Source organism: Rhinoraja longicauda, chromosome 7 (genome assembly GCF_053455715.1).
Source record: "Rhinoraja longicauda isolate Sanriku21f chromosome 7, sRhiLon1.1, whole genome shotgun sequence".
In the NCBI taxonomy this organism is placed as follows: Eukaryota; Metazoa; Chordata; class Chondrichthyes; order Rajiformes; family Arhynchobatidae; genus Rhinoraja; species Rhinoraja longicauda.
In genome coordinates, this window is record NC_135959.1 from 14793114 (window position 1) to 14807749 (window position 14636).

The 14636-nt window shown below is 39.2% G+C and overlaps 1 protein-coding gene across 1 annotated transcript in view; it reads right to left on the reverse strand.

The window, feature by feature from the left end:
- tsga10 (testis specific, 10) overlaps window positions 1-14636 on the reverse strand; it is a 44418-nt gene that overhangs the window by 27755 nt on the left and 2027 nt on the right. Inside the window, exons 2-6 of the mRNA XM_078402980.1 lie at window positions 14299-14522; window positions 5932-6087; window positions 3786-3959; window positions 2056-2133; window positions 1473-1624 (exon numbers count right to left, since the gene is read on the reverse strand). Of these exons, the coding sequence (XP_078259106.1) occupies window positions 1473-1624; window positions 2056-2133; window positions 3786-3959; window positions 5932-6087; window positions 14299-14373 (635 nt within the window). The 5' untranslated portion in view covers window positions 14374-14522. The remainder of the gene's footprint in view (window positions 1-1472; window positions 1625-2055; window positions 2134-3785; window positions 3960-5931; window positions 6088-14298; window positions 14523-14636) is intronic.

Genomic DNA, 14636 nt, shown 5'->3' on the forward strand with positions numbered 1-14636 from the left:
CATGACTACAGCTTATACTTTCTTACACAGCAGGTACGGGCAAAGCTTTTGTTGTTCCCTTTTATAGCTTCTCTAGATCCATCCTGAATGTTCATTACCTATCCTATTGGTATGCCCTTTCCTCATATATTCTTATGAATTTGAAGGCAGCCATTCAGCTCATTGAATTCCATCAGTCTTATTCTCCTATTTATTTCCCTGTGTCTATTCACTCTCACATGCCCATCAACATCCTCTACCTGCTACCTACACGAAAGGGAATTTACAGTGGCCAATTAACCAAACAACACATCTTAGGAGTGGGGGGAGGATGGGACTGGAGTACTTGCGGAAAACATAAGCAATTATGGGGAGAATGTGCTAACTCTACACAGACAGGACAGGAGGTCAGAGTTGAAGCTCGGTGCTGCATTTTGCTTGCACCATTGCAGGTATTAGTCTGTGCAAATCATCTGCAACTTAATCAACTACTGAAGTTGTCAAATTCTTAGTATCCAAGGCTATTAGAAAGCTTAGAATTTAAAATTGTTGAACCCAGCTGTGGGTTTTTCCTCACAGGTGGGAACACGGAAGTCTTTGGCAGCATGCACAGTTCGTCTTGAAAACAGAATATCTCCATTCAAATGAAGCATTCAACCTTCTAAGTCTAAAAACAGTCTGATCTATTGTTCAGCATGAAAAAATGGAAAATGACATCATTATTCCTAATAAAAGAATGGTTACATTAAATAATTGCCAGAAGATAGGTGCTTTTTACAGATACAGCAAGGAAACAGTCCCTACGCCCCACAGAGTCCGCGCCGACCAACATCCACCCGGATAGGTGCTATGAAAACAAAATTCACTGCTGCATTTGGGAAGAGCGAGAGTCAACGAGCAAAGATCTAACTGAGGTCCCATCTGACAATGCTGGATAATGGGAGAGTCCACAGTGTGCTAGCCCTATTTAGGTAGCTGATATGGACAAAAGGACAAGGGTGGATTACCTTACAAATACTTTAGGTGCAATTAATACATTTCATCTAACCTATTTTTACATTGAAGCAGGAGCAAAAACCTAATTGTAGGGATGCAAGCAAGGAAGTCAGTGTAAGATGGACATGCAAGTTGGATATGATTTGTAAAATGCAATGCACAACAGATAAGGTTATAGGTTATAGATTAGAATAAGAGAAGTGCATTAATGCTAACAATATCAGGTAAACTAAAGAATGATGGATTGTCTGCAGTTTAGTGGAAATAGTTTCAATGTGAAAGGTTCAAATGAATAATTGCAACAGATAACATGAGGAGAGAAACTAATTTTTGACTAACACTGAAGTGATTTTTAGGTTTAGATTTAGATAGTGGACATGGAAAGAAAGGGATACAGCAGACTGAATAGCATCACCTTAAAGACAAAGATGTCCATGAGCTCTCTAGAGAGATGGAGGAGACGAGGGAAAGGAAATTGTCAACAAAAGCAATTTCACCTGATCTGGTTGTTTTCTGCTCTCTGTCTGCACAGCTCATCTTCAGTGTCAGATGACTTTCTAGCCAATATTTTGACTTCTTCCTCCAGGGAGGTTACACTATCTTTGAGACAAGTCAGCCTTGATCGATGTTCCAATCTTTCATTTTCCAACTAAGAAGAATTAGGTCTACAGTAAGACTGGCTGACAGTATGGCAAAGGTGATCAAAGTAGGTGTAGGCAATAGAATACAAGTGAGCAAACATAACGTTACATCAATTTACTATGAAACTATTTCATGACGATAGACCTTGTTACACTCTCCCATTAAAATGACCAACTCTAATTCAAATGTCATGAAAAAAAGAGCCTGAAGTTCTCATAGACAAATCAATTTTTTTAAACTATTTTTACTTTTAATATCTACACAGAAACTAGATTGTGTTTCTCTTGTGGTTGATGCTGTATATATTACTGTACTGTTATCTCATTTGTATAATTGAACCACAGTCTGAGAAATGTAATAATTATTTTTACTTCACAATACTATTTAGATTTACAATTTCTAATTGCAGTATATGATCTTGAAAAAAATCAACATTACTGTATGCATAGAAGCCTTCAAGTCTTCTATTCTTTGCTCCAGATGCGCTCTCTCATTAATTGCAGTCTCCTGGGAAATCTAATGAAATATTGAGAGCAATAAGTACTGATATATTAGATCTGATATTTTTCTGCTCAATATATGAAAATAAAGAATGTATTCAAAACCTGCATGCAGATTAATCGTTGTTATATTTTTTAATGCGGCAATGACAGAACATCGTTCAATCTGCATGTGATCCAGGCTGAAACAGCACCCAGATAATATCAGACAAATTTTAATGTCCTCAACTGAAGATTTTTGCAACCAGATAAGAGATATCATCTTATTTATTTTATCCAGATTAATGCTACTGTTAAAGTAGTGCTAAGCATTCATCATCTTCCATTCGGTGATAAGCTAACAGCAAAATGGAATTTGCAACAGATAATTAAACTATATTATTGAGACATTAAATCATTAGCAAGATGAAAGCTCAGAATGAAGATACAACATATTAATTATTTACTGTATTTATGTGTTACTCAGTCAAGTCTTAGAAAACTATATGATATGATATGATAAAACTTCTCTTAAACTTCCTGCAGGGCAGGTGCGTCATGGTAAAGTTGAGAATGGTATTTTTTTTCCACAAAAGGCCGGGAAATAATAAAGCAGACATAATAGATTAATATATATCATAAAAGTTACCACTGAGGATTCTTGTTGCCTGTAACTGTTGCCAAATCAACCCTCTCTAACAGAGCAGTTCAGTGCATGTTACCTGCAACATAACTGCCAGTAACCTGGGATTTGAGCCTTACAAACGTATCAATCCTGAAATATACTTGCATATCTTCGCTCCTGTGTCTAAATACAATTTCCAATTTGATAAAATCATAGATCAATTTTCTAGTAACAAATTTAAAAGATAGTATCTATGTCAATAAACCAGTCAGACTATTATCGAAGCATAACAAGTAACCAGAAACATTAACTTTTCCTGCTACTGATGCTGCCTGATCCTGTTGAGTTTATCCACCAATTTCTGTTTTATTTCATGTTTCTTTAGGATTTTTAAGGGAACCAGCTTGCCCTATATGCAACTCTAGTCCACACCAACATGGTTGACTCTTAACAACCTCTTAAGAGACCTTGCAAGATATTCAGCAGTATATTCCAGATGCCAGCAATTCAAGAACATGGCCAAAGTTGTTAAAGTCATTATGATGACTTTGCCAACAACCACACACCCACATTCAGAGAATAAAAATATTTTAATAAAATGTTTGCATCATCATTCAAGGCATTCACCTAAATTAATAATTTAATTGGAAGAAACTTGTTTGAAGTAAATATTATTTAGTAGCAAATTGCCATCCAAATTTACATCATACCCAATTGTCTTTTCAGCTTATCTCATTTAGAGGTACAAAAATAGGCTTCCATTTTACTATCACTAATTTATTACAAATGCCAAATATGAAATTTCACTAATTTACCCAATGTTGTTAAAAGAAAGTCCATTGAAAATTTAAATATACAGCTGTTTTATTATAGTTCACTTTGCTTTAAATAGTATTTGAAAACATCAAACGAAAGTAAATGTCTTCATCTTAAACTAAATGCAATGCAATTTATGTAAAATACAGACTAGATTTATGAATCTGTTAATGTAATTATCTAATTATTTAAATAATAACATTTGGCTGACTGCTTTACTTTCCCGTTTAAGTTGCGCACTTCTTCACCTTTAATCGTTCTCTCAGACTGTCACGTTCTGTGGTCATTCTCCTCAAGTCTGCAACAGCCTCATCGCGCTCACATTCCAAGCGGCGCAGAATATCTTGTGCTGTCAAACTGTTTTTCTGAGCTCTCGGTGACTTCATTGCATCTCTTCGCAATCTAGTGAGTTCTTCCTGAGCCTTGGTCATTCATTTATTGCAATTCAGATATTAACAAATATTTTAATTGTATTTTTTTAATAAACAATTCTTGCAAAATGTTATTTACCTTCACAATACGGCCTTGTCAATGATAACAAGGGAACTAAATTTTGCTTCCTTAAAACAGCCAGCAGACAGTGCTATTTGTAAAGTCAAAATGAAAATTAAATATGCCTTACTCACATCACCCACACTAATATGCAACTACTTACATTACAATAATGACGTTGTGGATATCACCATTAAGTCCAAGCATCTGATTAGTGGGGACAATGTCAACAGTCACAGTAACTTCTTTATGAGAGGATATCTAATTTACAGCATTCATTAATCGGATGTGTACATCATAGAAAATAACCTTATTTATCTAATTTCCAAAAGCACTCAATGTTTTTCTCCTGATAATTTTGAACAATTTATTTTACATCTTTATCAAAATTTACAAAATGACAGTAAGTTAAATGCTGATGACTTATGCTTCCTGATGAAATGAAGTGGCCAAATTCAATGGTCCTTGCTTAAGCAGAATAGTGGTCATAGATATTGAATCGTGGTCATAGGTTCATCACACACAATTGTCAGCAACAGTAATACCATTGCCAATGACTTAATCTCAGACTAAGCCTAAAACTAATCTTTATGGTCAAATACAAAAGAAAATTAGATTCAGATTGTATAAGAATGAATATATTTCCTTTAATTGTGTAGTTCTCTGGGCTTTCTATTAAATTGGTATGATTAATAACATGATTTGATTCAGGAGTCTTGATTGGTTCATTACTGAGTTGCACTGTTTCTTTTGTTACTCCAAGTAGCCCTTATAGTTGTAATTTAAAGTAGCCAATTAAAGTACCAGCACTTTGGGATTGAGGACAAAAAACTAACATCCTGTTTCTCTCATTGAAATGAATGAAGTTGTGCCATACTGGGGACAAGAGCCTTGGTTATGGTTGGCAATGCCCTTCGATATTAGGTTAAAATCAAAGATATAGCTGGCACATCCAATTAGGATTTGTAGCCGAGAACACCACCTCGTGATTACAAGCTTTTCCACCCTCTAACATCACTTCATTGTTATTATCATAGACAATGATAGATTTGCGACATTCTAGCCGACTTCTCAAGTGCTTAATGGGAAGTTGACAATCCCATGTGAACAGGGGAAGATTCAAATCGTCTGTTAACTAAGGATAACAGTGTCATCATCTTAAGAGTCAATCTGCACAAAATAGGTCCTCAAGCCCACCCCATCAATGCCAACCATCAAATACCTCCCCATACTTATCCCCATTTACCAACATTTTGTCTGTCACCTTGTCCGCATTAATAATTAAAGTGTTCATCCAGATGCTTCTTAAATGTTATGGGAGTACCTTCCACCACCACCTTAGGTAATGCATTCCAGATTGAGAAATGTTAGTGCAGAGAAAAATAAATTCAGCTTATGACTCAAAGTTCAATAGTTCAATCGATAGTTTAAAATAACTAGCAAGCAGACATTTCCAATAAGATTCTCATCAGTGTTTACACTCAGAAATTAAAACGAGCCTTCCACTTGGAAACAGATTGACTGATCCTCTGCCCATTTTGTTATTTGTGTTAAGGCATTTTAACAGATATTTTAACAATGCAAGTATGTTGCAGCCGATGAACAGGAGTAACAAAAATAGCCTGAATCAATACAGATGTTAGCATTGAATGGGCAGAAAATGCAGAGAATGATGCTTTTCAAGAAGAACATCCCTACAAATTTGAAAGCCAATATCCTGTCCTGGCTGAGGCACCAGAGGATGATCTTTGCCTCTGGAAGCAAACTCAAGGAAGACAAAAATGAAAGTGCAGTTAGATCCAGGAAGGCATTTGTCCTGTATACAAAAATTGACACTGCTTTAAAAATTGTAAACATTATACATAGAAAACCATTAAAAGCATAATAAATGTCATTGGTTACCTGCTCGTAGAGGAGTTTGCTTTGGTCTCTTTCTGCAGATAAAACTTTGACATTTGCCTGGACTTCTGCCAAGTGTCTTTCATATTTGCTCACCATGCCTTGAAGATCATCGCGCTCTTTAATTACGCATATGAGCTCAGACTCATAGCTTCCTCCCTGGTTTTAAAAAGGACACCAAAATGAACCAATCTTAAATAAGCCTGTAGGGTAAACACCTGAAGAAAGGTTCAGCCACAAAATATGCTGCCTGACCCACTACTTTACTCCAGCACTTTATGTCTATCTTAAACCAACACTGCCTTATGTTTAAAACTTTATAAATAAAGTTTTGCTCTTTCAGAATTTGATTTGTAAGGTAAATATATAAAGAGAACCAATTGTTGACTTTACCTTTTAAGACATTTCATACAGACAATTGGTGCTGGCCCTTCGAGCCAGCAGCGTCATTCAATGTGATCATGGCTGATCATCCACAATCAGTACCCCCCGTTCCTGCTTTCTCCCCATACCCCTTGATTCCGCTAGCCCTAAGAGCTCTATCTAACTCTCTTTTGAATGCATCCAGTGAATCGGCCTCCACTGCTTTCTGAGGCAGAGAATTCCACAAATTCACAACTCTCTGTGTGAAAAAGTTTTTCCTCATCTCAGTACTAAATGGCCTGCCCCTTATTCTTAAACTGTGGCCCCTAGTTCTGGACTCCCCCAACATCGGGAACATGTTTCGTGCATTTAGCGTGTCCAATCCCTTAATAATTTTACATGTACATTTTACATAAGATCCCCTCTCATCCTTCTAAATTCCAGTGAATACAAGCCCTGTCACTCCATCTTTCATCATATGACAGTCCCGCCATCCCGGGAATTAACCTCGTGAACCAATGCTGCACTCCCTCAATAGCAAGAATGTCCTTCCTCAAATTAGGAGACCAAAATTGCACAAAATACTCCAGGTGTGATCTCACCAGGGCCCTGTACAACTGCAGAAGAACCTCTGCTCCTATACTCAACTCCTCTCTTTATGGCCAACATGCCATTAGCTTTCTTCACTGCCTGTTGTACCTGTATGATTACTTTCAGTGACTGATGTACTAGCACACCCAGGTCTCATTATACTTCCCCTTTTCCTAACCTGACACCATTCAGATAATAATCTGCCTTCCCGTTCTTGCCTCCAAAGTGAATAACCTCACATTTATCCACATTATACTGCATCTTCACCTTGTTGTGAAGAGGCTTGCGTGCCCCCATGATTCCGAGAGCGATGCCGTCAGAAGCACTAGCTTCTGGTAGGGCCACCCATGGCAGTAAGGTCTTGGACGAGGGCCCAGACTAAGAACAATCCAACCTACAAGACCTCAACGGCGGACCAGGCGGACCAAGTTATCTTGAACTCAATGGTAGTGAAGGCGGATGAAGGCTGCAACAGATTTATCAACTCCAATCGTCTTGGTTCCCTTGCCATTGGAGTTAGTTGATTGATTTGTGAAGGAACGTGTGCTTATTGGAGTGTAACATCAAGTACACGGTAAACAAACACAAGCACAGGCGTCTTCATTCTGTGAGCAGCACAAAACTTCACTCAAGACTTTCCACGATCAGGGAAGGTCGATGGGAGCAAGCTATGTGATGGCTGGAAGCTCCTCGTCAAGAACCGGCATGGAAGCGGTGAATACTTGATTCAATCACACAACTTTTGACTCATAAGTCGCCTGAGAGTTCATAAAATCAACGGCACGTAGACCATCATCCTCAACCTCGAGGGATAGACATGACAACGACAACTGCATCTGCCATGCATCTGCCCACTCACCCAACCTGTCCAAGTCACTCTGCATCCTCATAGCATCCTCTTCACAGTTCACACTGCCACCCAGCTTTGTGTCATCTGCAAATTTGCTAATGTTACTTTTAATTCCTTCATCAAAATCATTAATGTATATTGTAAATAGCTGCGGTCCCAGCACTGAGTCTTGCTGCACCCCTCCAGTCACTGCCTGCCATTCTGAAAGAGACCTGTTAACCCCTACTCTTTGTTTCCTATCTGCCAACCAATTTTCTATCCATGTACCCTACCACCAATGCCATGTGCTCTAATTTTGCCCACTAATTTCCTGTGTGGGACCTTAAACGCTTTCTGAAAGTCCAGGTACACTACATCCACTGGCACTCCCTTGTCCATTTTACTTGTTACATCCTCAAACAATTCCTGAAGATTTGTCAAGCATGATTTCCCTTTCGTAAATCCATGCTGACTTGGACTGATCCTGTTACTGCTGTTTGGGACAAAGACCCATCATTTATTTATTTGCCTCTGTACTCCACAATTAGAGATTTGTAATAGAAAAAAATCACATGTGGTTAAAGTGCACATTGTCAGATTTTAATAAAGAGCATTTTAATACATTTTGGTTTCACCATGTAGAAATTACAGCAGTGTTTATACATAGTCCCCCCCATTTCAGGACACCATAATGTTTGGGACACAGCAATGTCATGTAGATGAAAAGAGTCATGTTTAGTATTTTGTTGCATATCCTTTGGATGCAATGGCTGCTTGAAGTCTGCGATTCATGGACATCACCAGTTGCTGGGTGTCTTCTGTGGAGATGCTCTGCCAGGCCTGTAATGTAGCCATTTTAGCTTATGCTTGTTTTGGGGGCTAGTCCCCTTCAGTTTTCTCTTCAGCATGTAAGAGAAAACTTACATGCTCGGCCGCGGGGACTTGGGCGTGAGGAAGAGAGCGGAAGTTTTGTTGCCTCCATCACAGTGAGGGGGTGTTTGGAGTCACTGTGATGGATGTTTGTGTTGGGGTTATGTGTCTTGTGTTTCTTTTTTTTGTGTGACTGCTGGTAACGTAATTTTGTTCGGTACCTCGGTACCGAATGACAAATAAAGCTCTGTATTCTGTATTCTGTATTCTGTAAATGCATGCTCAATTGGGTTCAGATGGGTGATTGACTTGGCCACTCAAGAATTTACCATTTTTTAGCTTTGAAAAACTCCTTTGTTGCTTTAGCAGTATGTTTTGGATCATTGTCATGCTGTAGAATGAACCACCGGCCAATGAGTTTTGAGACATTTGTCTGAACTTGAGCAGATAGGATATGTCTATACACTTCAGAATTCATTATGCTACTACCATCAGTTGTATCATCAATGAAGATAAGTGAGTCAGTACCTTCAGCAGCCACACATGCCCAGGCCATAACACCCCCACCACCATGTTTCACAGATGTTTGGAGCTTGGGCAGTTCCTTCTCTCCTCCATACTTTGCTCTTGCCATCACTCTGATTAAGTTAATCTTCGTCTCATCTGTCCCACAAGACCTTTTTCCAGAACTGTGGCTGCTCTTTTAAGTACTTCTTGGCAAACTGTAATCTGGCCATCCTATTTTTGCAGCTAACCAGTGGTTTGCATCTTGCAGTGTAGCCTCTGTATTTCTGTTCATGAAGTCTTCTGCAGACAATGGTCATTGACAAATCCACACCTGACTCTTGAAGTGTGTTTCTGATCTGTCAAACAGGTGTTTGGGATTTTTTCTTTATTATGGAGAGAATTCTTCTGTCATCAGCTGTGGAGGTCTTCCTTGGCCTGCCAGTCCCTTTGCGATTAGTAAGCTCGCCAGTGCTCTCTTTCTTCTTAATGATGTTCCGAACGGTTGATTTTGGTAACCCTAAGGTTTGGCTGATGTCTCTAATGGTTTTATTCTTGTTTCACAGTCTCTTAATGGCTTTGTTGACTTTCATTGGCACAACTTTGGTCCTCATGTTGATAAATAACAATAAAAGTTTCCAAAGGTGATGGAAAGACTAGGTGCTGAGAGCTCTCTTATACCTGCATTGAGGAGGCAGTTAAACACACCTGAGCAATTACAAACACCTGCGAAGCCATGTGTCCCAAACATTATGGTGCCCTGAAATGGCGGGACCATGTATAAACACAGCTACATGGTGAAACCAAAATGTATAAAAATACCCTTTAATAAAATCTGACAATGTGCACATTAACCACATGTGATTTTTTTCAATTACTAATCTCAAATTGTGGAGTACAGAGGCAAATAAATAAATGATGGGTCTGTTTCAAACATTATAAACTATTCATCCCACCATTTCTGCAAACTTTATCCATATGCATTAGCAGGCTAATGAAATTGAAAGCAAACAACACATTTCAACTCATCTCAAAGCAGGAACTCGTAATAATCAAAACAAGGCATTAATGGACCAGAAATGTTTGTTGGAAATCATAACAAATGAAGTGTTACAGGAGATAAGTGTAAGTGTGGAATACTAAAGAAAATGTAATAAAAGCCCTGCATTAAAGGGCATCTTTTGAAACGAGTCATTAGAGTTAGAAGAACAGCTGTTTTTCCATGTAATACTTTTAAGGATACTAATCCATCAACTTTCAAGGCAGGCATGGAACACAGGAACATCTGATTCAGATTGCACTGTTTTCTTAGTACTAAGGATTGTGGAAGAGAAAATGAGCATTAGTGGGAATGGAAGAATTCCACAGTTCAAAGGTTCCAAGGAACTGGCAAAGTTATATGTTGGAACTGAGGAATATTGGGATGGGAAGTGGGATTTTCTGGTGTTTATTCCTGGTTTGCCACTGCACTGTGGACTAATGTCCAATATACGGGAACAATTTATAGAAAACTCTGGGATCAAAGGGCACTGAAAATCAAGTTCAGGTGTGAGAACGCAGCATTTTGACCTTGACTTTCTACAGGGAAAAGGGAAATTAGACAATAGACAATAGACAATAGGTGCAGGAGGAGGCCATTCGGCCCTTCGAGCCAGCACCGCCATTCAATGTGATCATGGCTGATCATTCTCAATCAGTTCCCCGTTCCTGCCTTCTCCCCATATCCCCTGACTCCGCTATCCTTAAGAGCTCTATCTAGCTCTCTCTTGAATGCATTCAGAGAATTGGCCTCCACTGCCTTCTGAGGCAGAGAATTCCACAGATTCACAACTCTCTGACTGAAAAAGTTTTTCCTCATCTCAGTTCTAAATGGCCTACCCCTTATTCTTAAACTGTGGCCCCTTGTTCTGGTCTCCCCCAACATTGGGAACATGTTTCCTGCCTCTAACGTGTCCAACCCCTTAATAATCTTATACGTTTCGATAAGATCCCCTCTCATTCTTCTAAATTCCAGTGTATACAAGCCCAGTCGCTCCAGTCTTTCAACATATGACAGTCCCGCCATTCCGGGAATTAACCTAGTAAACCTACGCTGCACGCCCTCAATAGCAAGAATATCCTTCCACAAATTTGGAGACCAAAACTGCACACATTACTCCAGGTGCGGTCTCACTAGGGCCCTGTACAACTGCAGAAGGACCTCTTTGCTCCTATACTCAACTCCCCTTGTTATGAAGGCCAACATTCCATTGGCTTTCATTCAGCTAATGAATCCAAAAAGACAGTGAAAAGAATGTTCCAAACAGGTGCTTAAACCTTTTGCAGCTAGTTTGGTCATTTAAATATTGTGCAGATTATACTGTGTCATTTGTATTTTGTACATTTTAATGCAAGGAATTTATGTAACATTGATTGGATAAAAGATTGCTGAACAAAAATTGCTCAACAGTTATGTGGCAATGAATGTTGAACAGAGAGATTAGATTCCAAATTACACTTGAGAAACTTGGGGAAGAATTTATTGTGGTGCCATCTTCGGGCTGTGCACCCATCATGTACCCAAAATCCGGATGCACCTTCTACAGTTATCAAAACATTAAAATATTTTCACAAGTGTTGGGAAGAAATTGCGCAAACTGCTCCCAGGGTAGATAAACAAATCCTAGTCAGTTCATTCTGATTAGCAAAAGTGCAGCAATTGGAGGCAATGAATAAGAACATTCCCTTCTCATTTTAAGCCAATTGACGCTTATTCTAAATGTTAACCTCTTAGAAATAGGGCCTGGCAAGCAACTGAGGTGTCAGTGGGGGAGCATTTTGGGACAAGTGACCACAGTTCAATTAGCTTCAAAATAGTTATCGATAAGGACAGTGCTGGTCAGTCTGAAGAAGGGTCTCGACCCGAAACGTCACCCATTCCCTCTCTCCTAGATGCTGCCTGACCTGCTGAGTTACTCCAGCATTTTGTGATACCTCTGATTTGTACCAGCATTTGCAGTTATTTTCCTCCAGAAAGTGGGATACTTTTAGTAGGATCGTAGTGGGAATTAAAGATATGTATGGTCAATAGACAATAGACAATAGAAAATAGGTGCAGGAGAAGGCCATTCGGCCCTTTGAGCCAGCACCGCCATTCAATGTGATCATGGCTGATCATTCTCAATCAGTACCCCGTTCCTGCCTTCTCCCCATACCCCCTGACTCCGCTATCCTTAAGAGCTCTATCTAGCTCTCTCTTGAATGTATTCAGAGAATTGGTCTCCACTGCCCTCTGAGGCAGAGAATTCCACAGATTCACAACTCTCTGACTAAAAACGTTTTTCCTCATCTCTGTTCTAAATGGCCTACCCCTTATTCTTAAACTGTGGCCCCTGGTTCTGGACTCCCCCAACATTGGGAACATGTTTCCTGCCTCTAACGTGTCCAACCCCTTAATAATTTCATACGTTTCGATAAGATCCCCTCTCATCCTTCTAAATTCCAGTGTATACAAACCTAGTCGCTCCAGTCTTTCAACATGTGACAGTCCCGCCATTCCGGGAATTAATCTAGTAAACCTATGCTGCACGCCCTCCTGTTAGAGTGAAGGAGAAGGCAGGTAGGAGTAGGATGATAACAGAAACTGAGACTCTCATGGGGGGAAAAAAAAGCAGGCATAGGCAACTATGGGCACATATAGATCAAGTGAATCCCTAGATAAATACAGGTGATTAGTTTTAGTTTTTGAGATACAGTGTGGAAACAAGCCTTACAGCCCCTTCCAAGTCCACACTGATCACTGATCACATGTATACCAGCTATATCCTACAGGAGTATTCTTAAGATGGAAATCAGCAGGCCAAAAAAGAGATTTTATGTATATTAAGAAAAGAGACTGAAGGGTCCCGACCCAATACGTCACCTAATCCTTTTCTCCAAGATGCTGCCTGACTCGCTGAGTTACTCCAGCATTTTGAGTCTATTTAAGGAAAAGAGAGTCACTTGGGAGAGAATATGGACGCCAAAGACCAGTGTGGACATCTATGTGTGGAATTACAGGATATAGGGCAATTCTTGTGTGATTACAATCTATCTATACAATTGTACCCAGAGAAACAAAGCTTTTTTTCTTGAGTTGATTGAATCTATACACCACCTCCTTTGATGCCATCTGAAGGTGCGTACGGCGTAGATTGGGATGGCACCCAGGTTCCCTCACCCATCTCCTTCTATGGCCCTTCTGCAGTCTGGATCTCATCAGTTTGATTTACAATCAGGTGCAATTTTTCCCAGTTAAATACTACTAGAACAATTGGGACTGATCAACAATTGCATACTTTGAATCTACTTGGGCAACACAACAGCATTCAATGCATGCATTCACACGTTTGTTACAACATGCCATGTTAATATGAAAATATTAACATCCTTGCAGGTAAGGTCAATCGATGCATGCAGATGCAATTAGATGTCTGTGCTGAAGTTTAAAGTTTAATGGCCAGCAGACACCCTCAGCCTCACACAGCTGAATATTCATCATGCAATAGTATGGAAAACCCAACTGCACTATTTAAGGGGACCATCTACTTACATGTTAGCTGCTTTTAATTCTTCTAGCTGCTGGTACTTGTCTGAGTTTGTTTGGTGTCTTCCATAGTTAATTCAAGTAGTAAAAATTGACAAGGAGTAGTGTGGCAAATAATTAAAATGGATGGTGAGCAAGGGAAGAGATAAAGAATGCTATGGATGCAAATGGTTCGGAAGAAAAAAGGGTGCGCGAGGTAGGAAAAAGGCAAACTAAGCCACAAATGCAGTCTTCGGCCACTGATGATCCCTTTCCCTGGAAAAGGAGCAGAGGAGGTGGGAATGACCATATTCTCACCACATATCATGTGATTTACCACATGTCATATTAAATTGACATTTTCCACATATTTCCTGCCAATTTTCACATTATAAATCTACATTCGTTCACTTGCCCAAGTGAAATCATTACAATATATTTGCATCCCTCCGCCATTTCTTGTTAGTACTCAAATTTCAGTTCTGGAGAAAAGAGTTTGAGTTTATTCGATCTCTTCTGCCGTGGGCAACTCACCTATTCATTCTTCAGTCACCATCAGAACATTGAGCAGCAGCAAGGAAATGATAGTGATATGCAGTTCAGAAACTCAAATTCACATCATTGGCTGAGAAAAAATAATTTAAAAGAGATACAAATATAAATAAAATACCTTCACAGGGGATGAACGCAGTGGACTACGTCCTCTGGATGAATTGCCTTGGCCTGAAGGTTTGCTTCTCAACATTTTTAACAAGTATTCTACCTCAGATTTATAAAAATCTCTTTCCTGTGCAATATTCTTCACAAATGCATCCAACAGAAAAGGAGATTTATTTTGCTCATAAGTACGGAGCTGGGCTTCTGTATCTTCAGATTCTTGAAAAAAATCAAAATCTGAAATAAAACCGAAAAATGGAATGAGAATATTATTATTGGCTTTTCAATTAATTATTACCAAGTATCATCCAATGAGAATTTGTACTACAACTACTTTTAGGTTAGATACTC